The sequence below is a fragment of the Gekko japonicus genome, unplaced genomic scaffold, assembly GCF_001447785.1.
Source record: "Gekko japonicus isolate JY-2015 unplaced genomic scaffold, Gekko_japonicus_V1.1 scaffold1507, whole genome shotgun sequence".
NCBI classification, from domain to species: Eukaryota; Metazoa; Chordata; class Lepidosauria; order Squamata; family Gekkonidae; genus Gekko; species Gekko japonicus.
This window is the reverse complement of record NW_015159756.1, coordinates 445,024-465,559: the sequence shown is the minus strand read 5'-3', so window position 1 is coordinate 465,559 and position 20,536 is coordinate 445,024. Positions and strand designations below refer to the sequence as shown.

Genomic DNA, 20,536 nt, shown 5'->3' with positions numbered 1-20,536 from the left:
GGAAAGCTTTAGTTGGAAGTCAAAGTGGAGAAAAAGCTGCTGGGAAGAAAAAAGCACTGGAAAAATGAATCTGGGGTTACACCATTTCCTGTCCATAAATCTTGTTCAGGGAGGTGGTTCACAGCTGAACTGAAGAAAAAATATTTGGATAACTGAGCTTGATTAACCCTAAACATACTGCATTGGATTCACATTTTATATTCCGAATACATATCTTCATAAGCTACCCACCTAAATATACCCTCATAATGTCACAGACACAGTTAATAAGGAGAATGAAAGTTGCTCGTAGACTCATTGTAAGCACACAGAACAATCGTTGCTAACATGAATGCAAATCAGATTCACCTCAGTCTGAATTGGAACTAATAATTAATGTAAGAGCATCTGCAGACACTGAAACTGAAGGTGCCATCAGTGAGTTAAACAGTGTAATGTAAAGGAAGTGTGTGCTATTCAGCTGCCATATCTTAAAAGTAATTTAATAACAGTTTTCAGTCGAAGTATACATTTCTTTGAATATAAGCTACATTAAGTGACTTTTATTGAAATTTTTCCCTAAGCAAAAGTTTGATTTCAACTATGTTTAGCTGCTGAGAAATGCTTGAGGTATTTTTGCAGCATGTAAAACTAATGTGATTTCTTAGAATTTCTTAACTCAGTTTAGTAAATAAAGTTAGCTGAATACGCTAAGTTATATCCCAGTCAGAAAATGTTCTGATTCATAGTTTTCTAGAAAATTCACATCACTCATGCATTAAATGACTGCTGTTTCCAAGACTATTGATATAATCATGGTGGCCAAATTTAAGATTATACTTGGAATGCAATCTTAAGCAAGCTTTCTGTAGAGTAAATGTTATGGAACTTAATAGGACTAATTTCAGAGTACATTTGCATTTAATTGGGCTGTAAAACCTAGGATTAGTAGGTGATGAACTGATTTTTTTCTTTCCTAGAAAAAAATCTGTTTGAGTTCTTGGTGAATTGGGACAAATAACTAGAGTGCAGTTCCCATGGAAATGAGAGATGTTTGCACAAAGTAGCGCTGGTCAGTTTATACTACTGGTTGCTAGGTTCTGTTCATTCAAATAATTGAGCTGGTGTCTTGCAAACTCATTCTTGGGTATTTACAAAATCTGTATGCAGCCTTTCTGTCCTTAGTTACTAGGGCCACCAAGGTGGCTAGAAATATAAAGCATACATAATAAAACCACATTTTAAAACTACTAAAATCATCCTCTCTAAACACACATCATTTAAACAATTAAAATAGAGTCCAAATACATAGAAAACATAAAAACAGCAATTAAAAATTGGTTAGGAAGGAGGGATCACTGAAGGAATGTCAAATGAAATTGAAAAGGTCTTCACCCACAGCAAGAGAAGGGGACAAATTAATCTCTTTGAGGAGGGAGTTCCAGAACTGAAATATAATGTCTGAGAAGGCTCCCTCCCAGGTTGCCACCCATCTAATCTCAAAAGTCTGGGCACCCAAAGCAGGGCCTCTGAAGATTACCATAGTGGTCAGGCAAGCTCATAAGGGAGTAGGTGGGCCTTCAGGTATGCTGGTCCCAGGGTCAAGACTAGCACCTTGAATTGTGCCCAGAAACAAATTGGGAGCCAATGTAAATGGGCCAAGATTGGAGTGATATGGTCCCTGCAACCCACTCCATTGAACGTCTTGGCTGTAGCATTCTGTAACAATTGAAGTTTCCAAACACTTTTAAAGGGCAACATCCTGTAGAGTGTATTGTAGTAATCTAATCTAGATGTAACTAGGGCATGCACCCTAGTGGCCAGATGTTTTCTGTCCAGGAATGGCTGCAGCTGGTTAACCAGTCAAAGCTGGTAAAAGGCTATCCTGGCCACAGCTGCCATCTGCTTATCCAGCAGTAGGCCTAGGTCCAGGAATACCCCAAAACGATGGACTTGTTCCTTCAAAGGGAGTGCAACCCAAGGGGCGTGGTGCTGCGATCAGAGATGGCGGATGTGTGATTTTGCCACTTCCGACCCCTCCTGCCCATGCCCAGACCAAACGCACTTAAATTGCTGAAAAATCGCCAGGGAATGGGCAAGCTCAACCAGGCAAGCCCAAAACTTGTGGCATCCACAGCAAAATCGGTAAAGGAGCACCTAGAAGCCTTTTCTCACCACGCGGGGCCTGATCGACCCAAAAACAAAATGGTGGACACAAAAGACAAATCAGAGTGAACAGCATGCTTTCCAGGAGCTGCGGAAATCCTGAGCCACCTCAAGTCAATGGAGGTAAGACACTTTGATAAAATGTCCAATTTATCTACACAATTTGAGGACATTCAAAACTCGCTCCTTCAAACAGCCCAGAAAGCAGATGCAGCAATGGACTTAGGGCTGGTTAATCAAGCAGATATTAAACAGCTACAAGAAGCTACTGCCTCTCAAAGAGTCTCACTGATTTTCCTAGAGACGGAGGTAAAACCAGTTAATTTAAAATTTCAAGGCATAAGAGAGGAAGCTGAAGAAAATAACGATATGATCACGTTTATGACTTCCCTCATTGCACAAGCATTATCGCTGGAGGAAGGTGTGTTTCCAACCATTACACAAGCTTACCGGATGGGAACCTTGGCTAGAAACCGCCGTCTACTTCCAAGAGACATTCTAATAACCGTTCCAGGCGCAAGAGTTCGCCGCAGAATCCTAGATGCAGCAAAGACACCTGGAACTTTTAAACATGAGGGAAACCCATTACAAGTGTCCTCGGACATCCCGAGAGAAGCTATCCTTATACGCCGCACACTGAAACCAATTATAACAAAGCTGCAAAGCATAAAGCAGAAATATTGCTGGCTCCCTTCTGGAAAACTGTATGCAGCATTTCAAGGTCAGCACTTGTATGCCTGGGATGAAGACAGTGGTGCAGACTTACTGCATATCATACAAGGTGAAGCCCCTATGGAGCAAGATGGTAAGAAAGCTAATAAACGCAGAAACCTGTTTCCAGCATCACCACAGAAAGCCAGCAAGATTCCAATTCCTGCAACCCCATCCGGTCCATGAGAAGGACTTTTTTTTTCTGATTACGCTGTGAACTGTAGATCAGCTTCATCTTAGAGGTGTTCTTTTGTATGAAATAGTTACATGTTAAAATAATTCTATTGTTGTTAACACCACCTTTGCCTGGTAAATAAGCCCATAATGTTTTATCCCGGGGGGGAATGGGGGTAGTGACAATTTCTGACTTATCCCGTAACTAGGAACTCTCAAAAGTCAGAGATTACTCTGATTCTCCAGTGCAGTAACTGGTGGACTGAGGGTTCGCGGGTTGAGCGACAGGAACCATTATAGGTGGTTCCCAACGATTTTGGTTTTTATAACAAGGGTTCAATTTTTGTTGCAGTTGGGGGGGTGGGGGATAGTTAATTGATATAGGAAATAGTTAAGTAAGGTTTGGTAGTGTAAGTTAAGTGCAGTTTAAGAGCAGGTGGGCTCTGCTGTGTAGCCAGCTGGCTGTCACAGACTGGAAAACCAGCACTAACTCCCCCACACACACCATGTGACTGATTCCAGAGAGCAAAGAAGCAATGCATACTTAGCAAGGGTAGCATTCTGCCACCTCCCATTTTTAATAGACTTTGGGCAGGTCTTTCAAGCAGCTTGAGAGCAGTGAGATGAGGAAGTTTGTACATTCACAAAGTTTTTATACAATGATTTTTTTTAGTTTACGCACTGTAATAGTAAAAGGAAAATATGTGTTATTATATGCCTATGCCAGTTTTTATATATTGAGATGAGTGTACATGCTCTAAAGACATGCATTATAAAACACCAAGAATCCATAATAAAAATATGGACATACATTTGGTAGTGCTTTTGTAGAAGAGGGACACTCTGCTGATAATCTGTGATTCGTTATAATTAGCAAACAAGTCGCACATGCTTATAATCATTTTGATGTTCAAAAATGTTGCTCCATCAAGAGGCAGCTTAGATTTATAGACTGAAAACATATATGCCTTATGGACAATAGAAATTTGGATCTGTCATGTTATATATAGTAGCTACTTCTTTAGGACCACTTTCGAACATAAACACACTGCACTTATGATAGGTTGCATTTTGAGATATTGTTAAACTAGATTGTTTAGGGCATTATTTAAAATGTGTTGAATATTTGAGGCAGTGCTATATGCACTAGATTTATTTGCTTTATAATAACATTGATAATGGTTATAATTGTGATCTATACTTTTAAGGATGTGGTCGTTTCACATGCAGCTGCATGGAATTAAGATGGGTATGTTGCCAGCATGTTTAGATAGCGTTTTGCTGGTGAGTATTAGAGCAGAAGGCTTTGTACCTGATTAAGGAAACGTTAATGGACTGGCGTGCTTCTTATCTAAAAGCTGAGTTGTAAATAAGTGGTAAGTTTAAATAATAAGGCATATGTTCCATTACTATTCTTATAAGATCCCATTTAGCTGCATGGTGTCCTTGGTGTTATAATGAATATGGTTAATTTTAGGGAGATAATTTCTGAGGAAGATCTACAATGAATAAATTCTGAGGAAGATCAACTACAAAATGGGCTTATATCTAGATGCTCGTCAGTTTACTACAACTTATTACAGAAGCTGTTCTATAATATCACAAGGACAGGACTACAACTTATTACAGAAGCTGTTCTATAATATCACAAAGATAGGACTTTTCTTAAGGACAGGGCTTTTGTGATACTGGAGCACATTAACAGTTGTAATATTTTTCTGTTATCTATATAATATGTAAGGATCATTTGTATTTTCATTAACTATAAAATATAGTAGCCCTAAATCACAGTGATTACTTGAAGGAATAAGCCATAAACAGTGACTTGCTGGTGTATCCAAACCCAACATCCTAGGTTCCCTTATCCCACCTCCAATCTGTGCTTATGCTCAGGTATCAGTTCCACAGCAAAGTTGGTTTTCAAGTAGCCATTTTGGAGGGAAGGAATCTGTCATCTTGCAAGGCTGTTGCAGGATGTTCTTCTGGTTATTAATATGGAAATGGCTGGTAGTTTTCTTTTCTGCAACTCCCCAGGTTGCAAAATTAACAGCAATAAGCTGAGCCCAGATGGGACTACCAAGCCGCATGGTACTCGAGATGGACTTCTTAAAAGGATAATAAACAAATTAATGCCTTTATCCCACTCTTACCATTTTATTTATCTGTTGCAAGAGAAACTCTTAAGGCCAAGAAGTTTGTGTCTGGAAAACAGAATGTCATCAGCAGGGGTCATTTCGTAGAAAAAGAGGTGCAGGAGCTCATTAGCATAACTCATTAGCATAACTTATTTGCATATGCCACACCCCCTGACATCACCGGAAGTGTGTCAGAAGGCAACACCCACCGCTCAGGCTCCACTGGACTGTTTTGGATTGCTAGCTATTGGGGGGGGGGGATGTGCAGAGCTTGTACCTGAATAAAACTTGGTCTTAAAGGTGCCACTGGACTGTTTTGGACCGGGGGGCTGGTGGGAGCTCTGCAACTTACCTGGCTGCTTCTTGCTCTGACTGAGGGCTGCTGGGAGCAGGGGGTGGGGCTTGTTGCATATGCCTACCCCCTGGGCTCTTTACTGCCGGAGCTCCGCTCCTGTAGGAAATGACCCCTGGTCATTAGTATCAGGAAAAATGGAGGGTTAGTTTGAAACAAAAATGATAACTGTAAGTATCAAAAGGAGGGGCATGAAAAGGTAAGAAATATTAACTTTGGTAATGCTTCTTTTTCAGAATTGATAGATATCACGTGTACACTGCTGCTGCTAAATCCGGACTTCACTACTGCATGGAATGTCAGGTATGCTTGGTTCAGCAATGGAACGATACAGATATTTCCAGGAACTGCCTGAAGTCTGAAGGAGCCATACACTTTAAGTGGTAGTTGGCTACATATCTGCTAGCTTTTTAAAGACGTTTATTGGGGAAAGCTTTTAATATGATTTCTCACTTTTTCATACCACTATCAGCTGTCATGCTTCATGCTACTATTTTCAGAGGATAAGCTAAGCCTCAGTTTTCTGTGTGCCAAAATCACTGAAGGGCCCTTGGCATTGGCTGTCTTCACCTAGTGGTTTACAATTTCTTTATTACCAATGCTTAGCCCATGTGGCTCGTGAATATGCAGAACACAGAATCAGTTATTTTGTGTGCGTAAAACTGTACAGGCTTAATTTTGACAAATAGTTAATGATGCTTTCCAGTTACTGTTAAGTAATTTGTGTGTGTGTGTGAGAGAGAGAATATCAGAATCAGAATTATTTTCCTAAAATGTGGTCAATGAAGGTAGTACTTCATGAATGATAATCTAAATATTGGCATTAGTCAAAGCTTTCACAAGATGTTCTGATCTTTAGCAGTTACTTCATTTGCTATAGCTTTGATTACAGGCATTTTTGGCAGAAGAGAAATATAGAGCAAATGCAGCTATAGTAACAACACGCTTCCTCTGGTGGTTGGGGTTGGGGGTGGTACACAGGACTGTTGATAACATAAATGTTTTGCAAGAATTTGACTACATGTCAGATGAATGAAGGTAATGTCTGTTTGGGAAAAAAATCTGAAAGAGCAAGTATAGCTGGGAAACTGTACCTGGATGAAGCCTAAGGTATAAACAAACCCAAAATGTCAAGACTGTACATCTTTTTCGCTCACTTGGCAGTAAAGGTGGCTGCCTTAACTTAAAGTAGTCATGTTTTTAGAATTCAAATACATTTGGAAATGCCTTATTCTACATACCCCCCTAATATTCCCATTTACAATAATTTTTGTAGCATTATTTGTTATGTATCATTCTCAGAATGTAGCATTGTAGTTCTGTCCAGAAACCTGGGGAAAACTGACATTGATATCCAGTTCTCTAACCCACGATTCCCTTCAGCTGTCATTATGCATCCTTAGATCATGCCATAGAATACCTTTATTATCCAGCGCTCTTTTTGGCAACCCTTGTATCGCTTGTCATGCCAATGAAGTGTTCTGGAGCTGAGCTGATGTGATTTTCTTTGTACAGCCTTAGCAGCTCTGATGTTTAATGTCACATGAGGCTGTAGCAGAAGGACTGACCTGAGTTTGTTTTGCAAAGGAATGTTTGTATGATACATGGTAAAGGTTGCTAAAGAGGAGGTGATAGCTAAGTGCTGGTTAGGGAACTGCTCCTAGGAATGGCTTCTGTAAAGACTGTATAATGTCAATAGTGTATACATGTGAAAGGTTGGGTTTGAGCTTGGATTCATGTAAAAGTGCTACAGAGCTTGACAATAATATAATAATATTGGCTTGAACCTAGAATTTCTGTGGGCACAAGAGAGTATCCTGATTCCCCCCCCCCCCCATGGCAGCATAAAGCAGCCCTTGAAGTGTTGTTCTTGGGAGATGGTGATCCCTAAGAATGGCTTGAAGGGCACTGGGGTTCTTCTGCGGGAGAGGGGAATAGGTGAAAATGCCTCCATCCCTGTACCTGTGGAAATTTTAGATGGGATCCAACCCGTTATGTTGTAATATATACCATTGCAGCATTTACTAAGATGCCTATAGTTAAGCATTCTCCATAAATAAATGCCTACATGTGGCAACACTTTCAAGCCTTCTGGATTAAAATCTGAAGCTGTTTGCTTATGGATTTCAGGGCTTTGAATCTCTGTTTTCTACTCCCAGAGCTCAAATTCAACATGAGGGCAGTCTAGCCCAGCTTTCCCTTTCCCCAGGTGACTTTTAGTTGAGCAGGCTAGTAGGAAGTCAAAGTTCGTATAAATATTAGAAATCTAAGAGCCACTGCATGTTCATAATAATCTAAATTAGGTTCTCACTTTTGAAGTTTAAGGTCATGATAAATTTACTTGTGTCACTACCCTTTAATCTTTTAGAAATTGAACTAGAGAGTAAAGTAATCTGCAGTCTGTTGTATGGGATAAGTGCATTAACAGCCTGCAGCAGAGAAACTAAATTGTTCTTATCCTTTTTTCTTGCCCCTTGTTTAAAGCCTTTCATTTTTATTGGATCTTACTTCCATCCTCTACAAAATGGTACTAACACAGATAGCTGCACTGAACCATGGAATATATAAAAAGAAAATGAAAATCCCTTTTTGCTAAAGTTTAGCTTTTGTATCTCTTGAATGACTCTATATTTAAATATTTCCTAAGCAGTGATTAATGCCCTATGTATTGGGTATTAAGAACAAAATATGTAGGAGGCAGATTCAAATGCTGAGTGAAGAGGAGAGGTTTAAAGGGCTGCTTAGAATAGTACAGTTTCCCTACCTGGAAAGCACTTTCTTTTGGGAAAACAAGTACAACTCATGTATAACAATTGCACATAGATCTTTTCTGCTCCAGGGAGAGGTTCGTTCCTGGCATTTCCAGTTCAAAGATCAGGTAGTGGGTGATGTGAAAGACACTGCCTTGAGACCCTGGAAAGCCACTACCAGTCACTGGGTAGACATTAAAGCACAAGAAGAGATCTGCTGGATCAGACCAGTGGTCCATCTATTCCACCATCCTGTCTCACACAGTCACTGACCAGTTCCTCTGGATGGCCAACAATAGGGCACGGAGTCTGAGGCCTTCCCCTAGTGTCACATCCTGGCTCTGGGTTTCAGAGGCTTAGTGCCTTTGAATGTGGATGTTCCCCTCAGTCACCATGGGTAGTAGTTATTGATAGACTTATCCTCCATGAATCTATCTAATCGCCATTTAAAACTGTTTATTCCTGTGGCCATCACTACATCCTCTGGGAGTGAATTCCACATTTTAATCACTCTCTGTGTAAAGTAGTATTTCCTTTTGTCCATCCTGAACTTACTGCCCCTCAGTTTCACTGGATGCATTTAAGTTCTTGTTATTTTGGAAGAGGGAGAAAAATTTCTTTTTGTCAACTCTCTTTACCCCATGCATAATTTTATAAACCTCTTTCATATTCTCCCTTAGTCGTCTCTTTTCTAAACTGAAAAGTCCTAGACTCTTCAGCCTTTCATCCTATGGAAGGTACTCCAACCCCTTAATCATCTTGGTTGCCCCCCCTCTGTATTTTCTCCAGCTCCGCAGTGTCCTTTTGGAGATACAGTGACTAGAACTGTACACAGTATTCCAAATGAGACCATACCAGAGACCTATACAGGGGCATTACAATATTGGCCATTTTATTTTCAATCCTTTTCCTAATAATCCCTAACATCGAGTTTGCCATTTTTAGCACTGCAGCATGCTGGGTTGACACTTTCATTGAGCTATCCACTATGACCCCAAGATCTTTTTCCCTCTCAGTCTCAGCAAGTTCAGACCCCAATAACCTATATTTGAAGCTGGGATTTTTTGTCCCAATGTGCATCACCTTATACCTACCAACATTGGACTTCATTTGCTACATTGTCATCCACTCACCCAGTTTATGGAGGTCCTTATGGAGCTCTTCACAGTCAACCTTGGTTTTCATCATCTCAAATAATTTTGTGTCATCTGCAAACTTGGCCACTACACTACTCACCCCTAGTTCCAGATAACTGATGCATAAATTAAATAGTATCGGCCCCAACACTGATCCTTGTGGGTCCCCACTGCTTACTTCCCTCCATGTCTGCTAAGTTTACTCAGGAGTCTTTGGTGAGGTACCTTGTTAAAAACCTTTTGAAAGTCCAGGTATATAATGTCTAGTGAGTCACTATTGCCTACATGCTTATTCACTTTCTCAAAGAACTCCCAAAAGGTTGGTGAGGCAGGACTTTCCTTGGCAGAAGCCATGCTGATTTTCCCTCAGCATGCTTTATCCCTGTATGTGCCTAACAATGCTATCTTTGATTACAGTTTCTACTAATTTGCCTGGGACAGACATTAGGCTGACTGGCCTGTAATTTCCTGGTTCCCCTCTGGATCCCTTTTTAAAAATTGGTGTCACATTTGCTACTCTCTAGTCTTCTGTTACAGCAGCTGAATTTAGTGATAGGTTACATATATGGGTTAGTAGAGGTTACATATATGGGTTAGTAGATCAATTATCTCACATCTGTTCCTTAAGCATGCTTCTCTGCTTCTCTGGCTGGTTTCCTGCTCTGGATATATTTTTTAAAATGTTTGTTGCTTATCTTGATGCTTTTAGTAATTTGCTTCTCAAAATCTCTTTTTCCATGCCTAATTATTGACTTACATTTCTTTTGCCAGAAACTGTTCAATTCATTGGGGCAGACCTTTCACTTTTTAAAATAAGCCTCTTTACTTTTTATAGCTTCCTTAACTTGTGTTGTAAACCACATGGGCCTTCTTTTATACTTAGCAGTGCCTTTCCTCACCTGTGGAATACATTCTATTTGGGGTTCAATTAGAGTGGTTTTAAATAGTTTCCAATCATCCTCTGGGGATTTGACTCTCTTGTATTTCCCCTTCAGTTTCCTGTTTACTATTCCCCTCATTTTTGTAAAGTTCCCTCTTTTGAAATCAAATGTTACCATTTTGGACTTTAGGGGTAACTTTCCATTGATCTGAATGCTGAACTTAATATCAATGTGATCACTGTTCCCAATTGATGTAACAACCTCTACATCTCTCACCAGGTCTTGACACCCACTCAGAACCAAGTTCAAGATCACTGCCCCCTCTGGTCAGCTCTGTGACCAGCTGTTCCAGCACACAGTCATTTATGATGTCTAGGAATCTCATTTCTACAGCGTGACTCGAAATCACATTTACCCAGTCAATGTGAGGGTAGTTAAAGTCTCCCAGTATAATAACATTATCCGCTTTAGTCACCTCCCTAATTTCCTTCTCCATCTCAAGATCAGCCTCACTTTAAAGTAACCTTTAGGGTCCAGTATTTCCGCCCATATTGCTTCTGTTGGGAAGTTAATTCCCCTGATGTTTTCTAACTTATTTGATTCTATGCCCTCTTTGATGTACAACGCAACACCAACAACAACCTGTACCTCCCTGTCCTGCCTATACAGCTTGTACCCGGAAATGATTGTATCCCATAGATCTTCTCCATTCCACCAAGTTTCTGAGATACCTACTATATCTAAATTGTCATTGAACACCAAGCACTCCAGCTCCCCTATCTTGGCTCAGAGACTTGTAGCACTGACATATAGACACCTAAACTGTATTTCCTCACCTGTATTTCCTTTTCTGTTACAACTCCCCTTTAATTCCTGACATTACTGACAATAGTAGAGCCAACCAGTGGTTCATTTCTGTTCCACCGCCCGGAAACACCTACCACAGCCCATTTTACATCTGTGCCCCTCTCATTTGGAATCTTTCTGGGTTACAGGTTTGCACAATGCAAGGTGGGAATTTGATCCAGAATGTTTGCTCAAGTGTGCATGACATTTAATGAAGTACAACAAATGATGACTGGTTGTGTGGGAAGAGGAACCCCTGTGGGCACAAAGTATTCTGCATGCCAATAGTACTCTTAGTGCTGCTTTGCATTTACTTCTTCATTGAGGGCGATGTTTCGACTGTTCCAAACCATTTCAGAGTGATATTGTACTTTGTGTGACACAGGACAATGACAGAATGCTTTATCAATGTTTAAGATAATTACTGTGCTGGTCAATTTAAATTAATGTTTGCCCTAATTAATTTATTTGTTTAGGAAGGAACTAATACTATCTGGCACTTTAAATCCAGTTAAAGATTTACATCTTGGGAAACTGGCGCTAACTAAGTTTCCAAAGAGTCCAGAAACATGGATTCACAGGTTTGTCTGTCTCTTCTTTGTTTTCTTAGAAAACATATTGAAATACAGATTTTGTTTGTTTCTTGATGAACCATGAGTGATAAATACCATCTGAGAAATTATCACATTGTCTGTTGGAAAGTTGCTTTCTTTGAAATTTATTTAAAGATTTATATACCATTTTTTGTAAATTTGAGATTATTTAACAAAAAAAATAGTGACAATAAGCAAGTAAATTCTTTACAATTTGGTACAGTTACAAACAATCATAACTCCAAGGCAGTAATATCTCAGCAGTATATGTACAAACAGTTCAGTTAAAAGCTAATCTGTGGAATTTTGCAAGAGCATTGGCTCTTCCAATTAACTGTAGAAGAGAATTTCAGCAGCTCAGAGCCCCTTCATTAAAAAAGCTCTTTGAGCACCCTTGGACTTGACTTGATAGAGAGAGAACTGTCAGAAGCCCTTATTGGTAAGTGGGCCCAATAATTTCTACAGTGTAAAGAGTTTTTATTTTGAAATGCTTTGTTTGTACATTATATATTTTTACATTGACTGAGGCCTGGTCTTGCATATGCAGCAAAATGAGGAGTGAAATCCTAGAAGTTCTGTTATCAGCCTACAAGTGCGGGAAGGGGTTCACAGTTGTGAACATTCTCTATAGTAACTGCTCTGTGCAAGTACAATATTAATGCACGAGCAAGCATGCTGGGCTAGAATCTTTGTCTCTGGTATTCTAGATGTTGTTGTGTTGTTGTTTTCTTAATATGCAGACCATTTAATATTGGAAGAATGCAGAGACAATTCCTACCTGTCATCTGAAGGGGGTACTGTCTACAGCCTCAGGATTGTGCCATTTCATTTTGTTTCATGTGCAGTTCAGGCCTGACATTACCTGGATAGAAATCTTGAGATCATAATAGAAATGTTAACTCAGTGTAAGAATGTTACGAATTATTAGGATGGTAGCTGAAACCAAAGTAGAAAATATTATACTGCTATTATATAAACCTATTGCATGGCCTCCTTTAGAATACTATGTATGTTTCTGATGACCCCATTTCAAAAAAGGATATCTAAATGTTTGAAAGACACAGAAAAAACAACTATAGGGGAAAACTAAGATGTTTGATCCAGTTTAGTTTTAAAAAAAGATGTTGAGAGGTTTACAGTTTAGTTTGAAGGTTGTTTTTGAACTGTACTTTGCACTGAAGAGGAAGTAACTCTGAGTACATAAAGGGAAAGGGGGGAGAGCACAAACAAAAGGCTTGTTTGAGGAGCATCAAACGGTCGGTTTGGCATTACATCTGAACCAAGCCAAAATTATGAATGGTTTGGAAAGAGTGAGTGGATAGACAACTGCATTGCAGAACAGTGAAATGAAGGTCATTCTGTGAAGCTGATTGTCAGTGAGGAGTTCAAGTTACACTAAAGGATGTATAAGCTTTCAAGAGTCAAAGCTCCATTAGATCCTTAGACAATTTTGAGAGCTTCGACTCTCGAAAATTTGTAACCCAAAAATTTTGTTGGTGTCTGAGGTACTACTCAACTCAAATATAGCTGTTGTACTGCAGACAAACTCCGCTATGCTCTAAAACAAAAGGAAGTACAACTTAAGTGCCTTTTTTAGAAGGATTCACTGTTAGCCCATCATGGCTACTGGATGAAATGTTGACAAAAGCATTTGGGTTCCGCTAGGGAGATGTGAGAGTGTTGATTGTATTTCTTCTTTTCTCCATTCCACCTTTGAATGTATTCTTAATTAAGGACCAAGCTAATGGAAAATAATAATAAAATGTTTTCACTCTCTTAAATTGGCTTTTGCAATCTTAACTCTCTACACCATTTAACCAGACGATGGGTGCTGCAACAACTAATTCAGGAAAACTCTTTGCCCACACTGGTGACTAAAGGGAATTTGGAAATGGCACCAACAGAAAGGATACAACGATTAGTAAAGGAAGAAATGGATGTCTGTTGTGAAGCTGCTGGGAGATATCCAAGCAATTATAATGCCTGGTCCCATCGCATCTGGGTTTTACAACACTTGGCAAAGCTCAGTACAAAGGTACGGTACCATAGTGAACAAAATATCTGGATTCTAGCCTTGTAAGAAGTATATGAGCTGGAATAATAATTTATCTTTGGAACTGAATTTCATCACTAGTAAGCCTAGTGAGATTTGTTTCGGGAGGTGAGAAAGTTAAAAATGATATTAACTGGATTGAGCTGATTTGTATAAAGAAGCGAATAAACCAACAGCTGTGTAGAGTACTAAACAATATCACTGGTAGATAGTTATAATTCAAAATTATAAGTGAGGACGGAAAGGAGTGTGGAACCTGGGGTAGAGCAGTGGAGACCAGAGATAAATTATCTACTGGTACAAACCATACAGTCTCCCAATAGAATAAAATTAACACATATTTTAATACTGTAATTTTAGGGCTGTATTCTCTAATGACTGTCCATTGTTAAAATGCAAATAATGCACTGGTTTAGGTTGAGAGAGAGATCAGACAATTTAGAGGCACCGTGATGATGTTTACAAGTGCCTTTCAAATATCTAAGGAAATCCTTCAGCTCAGTTTATTCAGATTTAATGAATTAACGTGACATCAAGCAGCCAGAATACAGCTAACTGGCTCTCGAAATGCCTTATCAACGTGAACAGAAATGTCTGTATGAAAAGCACTTGGTTCCACCCCTTCAGGGTGGATCTCAGGGGGTGCTGTCTAAAATAGATTGTGCAAGCAAGTTGGAAGCTGTTGGTACCTGTCTCGTCTAAAATGGAAAAAAAGACAATATCCTAATGGTTTTCCAGTTGCAATTTCTCATCAGTGAACCAGGCTTGGTGCCACTTTATTGTGCAGGCAGATTGACCTTCATTCTTTGCTTGACTCTTCATTCTTTCATCTCCTTTGCTGTTTGCTGCCCCACCAGACATTTTCAGGGGAAGGGTGCTGACTTTGCAAAAGCTATAAACTTCTTTCACTTCCTTGTAAGGAAGTCACTGTATACACCCCAGCTTGTCACCTAAGAACCTTCCAGAATGATAAGGACATTTAATAATAACCTGAAAAGTATGTCACACGCCCCAGGAGAAAATCAGGCAGTACAGCAGTCTCTTAATTCCCAAAAAGAGAATGTAGGGGAAAAAATTAAAAGAACAATGACAGCTAGGGCACTTTCAGTTTGCTTTAAAAATAAAAACCACTTCCATTAAAATTAAAAGAGACATTCCTATGTTTAATCCAGGAAAACTAAGGGCTGAATCCAGACTAGATTGGCAATTTCTACCAGTTCCCCATTCATGCTACAGAGCTCCTCCCCATCTAGGGTTGCCAAGTATAGCTTACCTCCGCAGCGGGGGACTCCCGGGTGGATCCCGGAGCGCGCGCCGCACGCACGTCACCAGGAAGTGACGTTATGATGCCAAGCACGCTGGGGGAGGGGCCACGACCATTCGAGGGGAAACCATAGAGTTTCCCCTCGGATGGTCGTGGCCCCGCCCCCAGCGTGCCCGTCGTCATAACGTCACTTCCTGGTGACGCGCACGCCGGGGTGGGGTTCCCCCTGGGGCCCGATTCCGCGGCGGCGGAAATCGGGCCTCCAAAGCGGGGGGTTACCCACCACCCACCCTCACTTGGCAGCCCTATCCCTATCATTCCTCAGGGTCCCCTGTCCCCCCAGGAGCAGCATTTTGTGGAAATCAGAGGGCTGAAGGAGGATCATGAAATTTTGATCTGCTGATTGAAAACTTAGTCTGAATCCATCCCAATGAATGCTGCAACGTAACATAGTTTATTTTCTCTCAACTACACTTGAAGAGGCTTGTACATAAGTTACTAGTTTTGGAAGGCACACAACAACTCTGGAGGCCCAGACATAGTTATAAAAATAGAACATTTGTTGCTTTCAGTACCCTGTTTCCAATTAATTCAAAATGGTGTTGAGTTCTGTTACTTATATTTGGGATAGTGTTGTGTGAGTGCATGTTAAGGGGAAAAGCCTGTCTTCGAAAGAAGGAGGTATGTATAGGAATAGTTTACTGATTCCATGCTGGTATCTAGTTCTTACTTTCCTCCTGTCTTTCCAACGGCTAGAAGCTCAGCCCTAAAGGAAGGCAATAGGAGGAGGAGGAGGAGGAGGAGATTGGATTTATACCCCGCCCTTCACTACCCAGAGGAGTCTCAGAGCGGCTTACAAACTCCTTTCCCTTCCCCTCCCCACAACAGACACCCTGTGAGGTGGGTGGGGCTGAGAGAACTCTTGACACAAACTGCTCTTTTTCAAGGACAGCTGTGCCAGAGCTTGTGACTGACCCAAGGTCACATCAGCAGGTGCAAGTGGAGGAGTGGGGAATCAAACCCGGTTCTCCCAGATTAGAGTCCGCACACTTACCCACTACACCAAACTGGCAATCGTAGACCAGGATATGTTTCCTTGCCATTCCAGATGCTTTCTGGAGCCTCTTCCTCTGCACTATCTGTGATTGCAGTCCTCTGCTGCCTGTTTGTCCATAGCTATTTATATCAGGTAGTTTTTGACCAGAAACACTCTTTGAATCTCTGCACTCCTGCCTGCAACTGTGTCTCTTTCCCCGTTGCTCTGCAGGCAAGGCATTGAATCCTACAGTAAATCTTTTAAAAAAATAAAAAAGAATAAAGATTCAAATACTGATAAGTTGTATGGGCTTCAATCCCTTGATTTACAGGAGATCTCTCCAGTGTTGTAATTCAAATCTTTTAGCTGTAGTAAGGGCATGAAGGGTCCATTTTCATTGACCATTAGTTATCCTTCAGTACACAAGCATATAGTTTAAAAGTACATAAGCATCCTCAAAAATCAATGAACAATCTAAATCAGAACTGATATGAGTAATAGCTTCTTCCCAGAAAAACCAAATGACTGGACATGCCCAAAGCATATGTTTAAGAGATGTGTCCTGTGAGTTACAATGCCAACAATTAGGCCCTTTTCTCAGTCTTTACTAAACAGTTGCTATAGTGTCCAGTGTATCCTAAACATAATTTTTTGCTGAATTAGTCACAATTTAAGATCCATAAAGCAAGTATAAACTTTAAGGCCATATCCCATTGCTTTGGCAAAATAGGGCGATCTGGTTCCTTGTTCTATTCATTCCTGAGGCTCTGCATATCGTATTTATTAATCAACATCAGATATTTATACGCAAATATTGTAGGTTTTGTTTTATGCATCAATTCAGTTTGCTCCTAGAAACTCTTAATTGAATCAATGCAGAAACTAGCAATAAGTGTCTCAGAATCTCTTTTGCTCCTGGAAATTCTAAGGGGTGTCTAAGACACTTAATGCTGCAAGGCCATATTTTGATACCAACAGATGCTGCAATTGTAAATATTGCCATTCAACAGAAGTTGACTAATCATATATAGGTCCCAGCTGGGAAAATGATAAAACTTATCATCATAGTCTATCAATTGGTCCAGTGTAAAAATCCCCATATTGGTCCAAGCCTTTTGTAAAAAAATACTTCTTCCCAATTTTAGGTCTAGATTGGCCCATTATGTTAATGTAGCATGTGAAAATGGATCAAATTGATATTATTATAACATTAGGTGCCATAGTTCTCTAGCTACAAAAATCCACTCTAGCATAAGTAGACCCTAATGCATTCCACTTAGAGGGGCACCAGACAAGAAACCTCCAAAAGACACCACAGTGAATAGTCCAGCTGCAAGGAACAATTGTGCTAATTAGTACAAGTTAACAAATATGCTTGATGATATAAACTAAAACTAGAGAAACCAAATCCTCCTTCGTTAAATGGGAGTTGCATCCTTTTTAAAGAAATCAGAGGCAGTAAGAAGCCCTACATAAATTTCAAAACAAAGTATTAATTTTATGAATATACAAGTGGGGACCCATAAGAAACTTGCAGAGACAGTGAATCCCTTCCGTTTACTTCCTTCCCTCTTCCCCTTTCTCTCTCAGTCTTCCACTTCTTTCTACCCTTTCCCTTATCTGTCTACCTATCCCCATCTCTTTTGCCCCCATCACTTCTCTGTCAGTCTACCCCACTTCTGTGGTAACCTACCCCCCATTCACCCCTTCTCCCATACCCTTTATCTGTCAACCTGCCCTCTATTTCACGCCTCTCTCCCATTCCCCTTATCTGTCAATCTACCCCTCATCTCTTTTGCCCCCCACATTTTCTCCAACAGTCTACCCAACCCTTGCTGCTCTCCCCACCTACCACCCACCGCTGGTACTTCACTCACCCTCACCTATGCCGCCCTCCCCCACCTACCCCTCATCCTTCACATTCCACTTGCCCCCACCCTTGCTGCTCTCCCACCTACCCACCAGCCTTGGCACTCCACTCACCCACCACTCTTGCTTATCTCCCTATCTACTCCCACACCCTTGGCATTCACTCAATCCAAACCCTTGCTCTCTTTCCACCTACCTCCCACCCTTGGCACTCAAGTACTCACAGGGGGGAATCCCATCTCTCCCCCCCCCCCAGTCTCTGAGCCAGTTTGGTGTAGTGGTTAAGTGTGTGGACTTTAATCTGGGAGAACCGGGTTTGATTCCCCACTCCTCCACTTGCACCTGCTGATGTGACCTTGGGTCAGTCACAAGCTCTGGCACAGCTGTTCCTGAAAGAGCAGTTTGTGTCAGAGTTCTCTCAGCCCCACCCACCTCACAGGGTGTCTGTTGTGGGGAGGGGAAGGGAAAGGAGTTTGTAAGCCGCTCTGAGACTCCAAGTGAAGGGCGGGGTATAAATCCAATCTCTTCTTCTTCTTCTTCTTCTTCTTCATCCAGGTCCTAGTATTCACCTTGGGGCCTCACCATGGCAGTGTCTGGGAGCCAGTTCAAGCGCCAGATGGCTCCCAGTATGGGCTGTGGTGGACGGACCCCAAGCGGCTCCTTGCATCCATTGCCATGGCGGCCAGGCCCTGAGCAGATCCCAGTGTCCCCTGCCACCAAGGTTGGCCCCCAAGTGGCTCCTAATGTGCACTGTGGCAGCAGCTGAGCCGTGTGCAGCTCCCTGCTTCTGCCCCGGTGGTGGCCGGGCCCTGAGCGATTCCCAGAGTCCACTGAATGGGACTGCCAAGGCTTCCTTATTCTTTGAGCAGGCTTGTCAAGGCTTCCTCCTCCCCACCCCACCCCACTCTTGGCAGCTTGCTTGGAGCTGCTCCAAGCGGGCTCGCTGAGGTTTCTTTCCCCTTTACTCTTGTCTGCTCACCTAGAGCTGTTCTGAGTGGACCTGTGGAGGCTTCCATTACCCATCACCAGCAAATCTGGCACTCTGTTGCCGCAGCAACCACTAGGCTCCTTTCCAGCCGCACTACAGTAAGTGCATTGCCTGCGTATGCACAGATTTTTTTATTTTCAGGGCAATTTAAACCCCCATGTTTGTTTGTTTTTTACCTTTCAGAATTTTCTGCAAACGTAGGGGGTCCCCCAAGTTTGCAGAAAAGCCTGTTTAAGGTGAGCGTACCCTCTGTCTGCAGATTTAGGTCCTTTACGCATTTGCCTACCACTCCAAATTTTCTCAGTGTTCAAGTCGAGGCAGTTTAAGTCCATGGCAAAACAGCATCCAAATAACCCGGGGCAACAGCAGGCTAAAACTGGGCTGACCACTGAAGGGAGGCAATGTAATGCAGAATGGGGGGGAAACCTGGAATAAATTTGAGTTTAGTGCAGAATGGAGAAAAAAAGTGGTTTAAAAAGGTTGAGTTCAATTTTAGTGCAGAATTGCGTAGAGGACACCACGGTGAACATGGATTAAAAGGAGAGTGCAGAAAGGGCCTTAGATATCTGCACAAAGGGAACACAGTTGGGAATTAGATATATAGATCTATAAGGTATATGAAAAGGAATTGCACATAAAATATAAATAATCGTAGGTATAATAATATTCATTTGAGTGCATTTACTTTGCTTCATAAAGACAAGTTTAAGGTTGTCCATCTGTCTTAAATTCAATATATCAGCAATTATCATGTTAAAATTTAGCATAATCATATGCATAATATCTCTGGGAATCAATATTCCAAGGTTAGTACTCACATCTGGGCAACACCAAAATGTCCATGAACAAAAAACTCTGACTAATTCCTAGCCACAAAGGCATAGAGAGGTCTTGAACTAATGGTAAATAAAGTAAGGGTTGCTGCACTGTACTTTCTGCTGCAGGGCTGACTGTTTTAAATGTTGAGCACATGACCTAAAATTACTAGTTGCTTCTTTCTTTGCCTTCTCCCTCCTGGCAGCCATTCCATGCCACACACTATTCTGCTGTAATTTGTTTCTGAAGTGCTGAATCAGCAACTGTTACAGAAATATACAGATGAGGAAATGGGAGCTCTGTATAGATGCTCATGTTGTATTTGGATATTATGCTCTTGAAAGCTCAGTAATTATAAATATACAATTATAATAATTATAATATTACAAAATGAAAATGCCAGGTGGGAGAATGTGATCACAGTCACATGATCACTGAAAAGCTATATATTTTTTAAAGTTCTTTGAAAGAATATGCTGTCACAGTATATAGAAATGGCTACTTGTAAATTTTGTTCAGGGTAGAGAGCCACAGTCCTGCGTTTGCAAGACCTGACCAAGGCTGTTAATGATAGTGTGTTTTGGAGGTCATTAATTCATAGGGTCATCTTAGGTCAGAAGTGAAATGAAAGCACTTAATACACACAAACAGGTAGATAATGATTATGTGGGCATTGGATCCTGTATTCCTCAAAGTGTAACTTGTATAAGAAGGCATAAGGTCTTGATTGGGGGGGGGGGGGGTTGGAAAAAGCCCAGAGGTTTTTTTTTTTGACTATAAAAACCAA

The 20,536-nt window shown here is 41.0% G+C and overlaps 1 protein-coding gene across 1 annotated transcript in view; it reads left to right on the top strand.

Moving 5' to 3' along the window:
* The first annotated feature begins 2,286 nt into the window (after positions 1–2,286).
* The window catches only part of PTAR1 (protein prenyltransferase alpha subunit repeat containing 1), a 21,745-nt gene continuing 3,495 nt past the window's right edge, over positions 2,287–20,536 (top strand). The window contains exons 1-4 of the mRNA XM_015405870.1: positions 2,287–2,950; positions 5,754–5,820; positions 11,607–11,711; positions 13,545–13,758. Of these exons, the coding sequence (XP_015261356.1) occupies positions 2,287–2,950; positions 5,754–5,820; positions 11,607–11,711; positions 13,545–13,758 (1,050 nt within the window). The remainder of the gene's footprint in view (positions 2,951–5,753; positions 5,821–11,606; positions 11,712–13,544; positions 13,759–20,536) is intronic.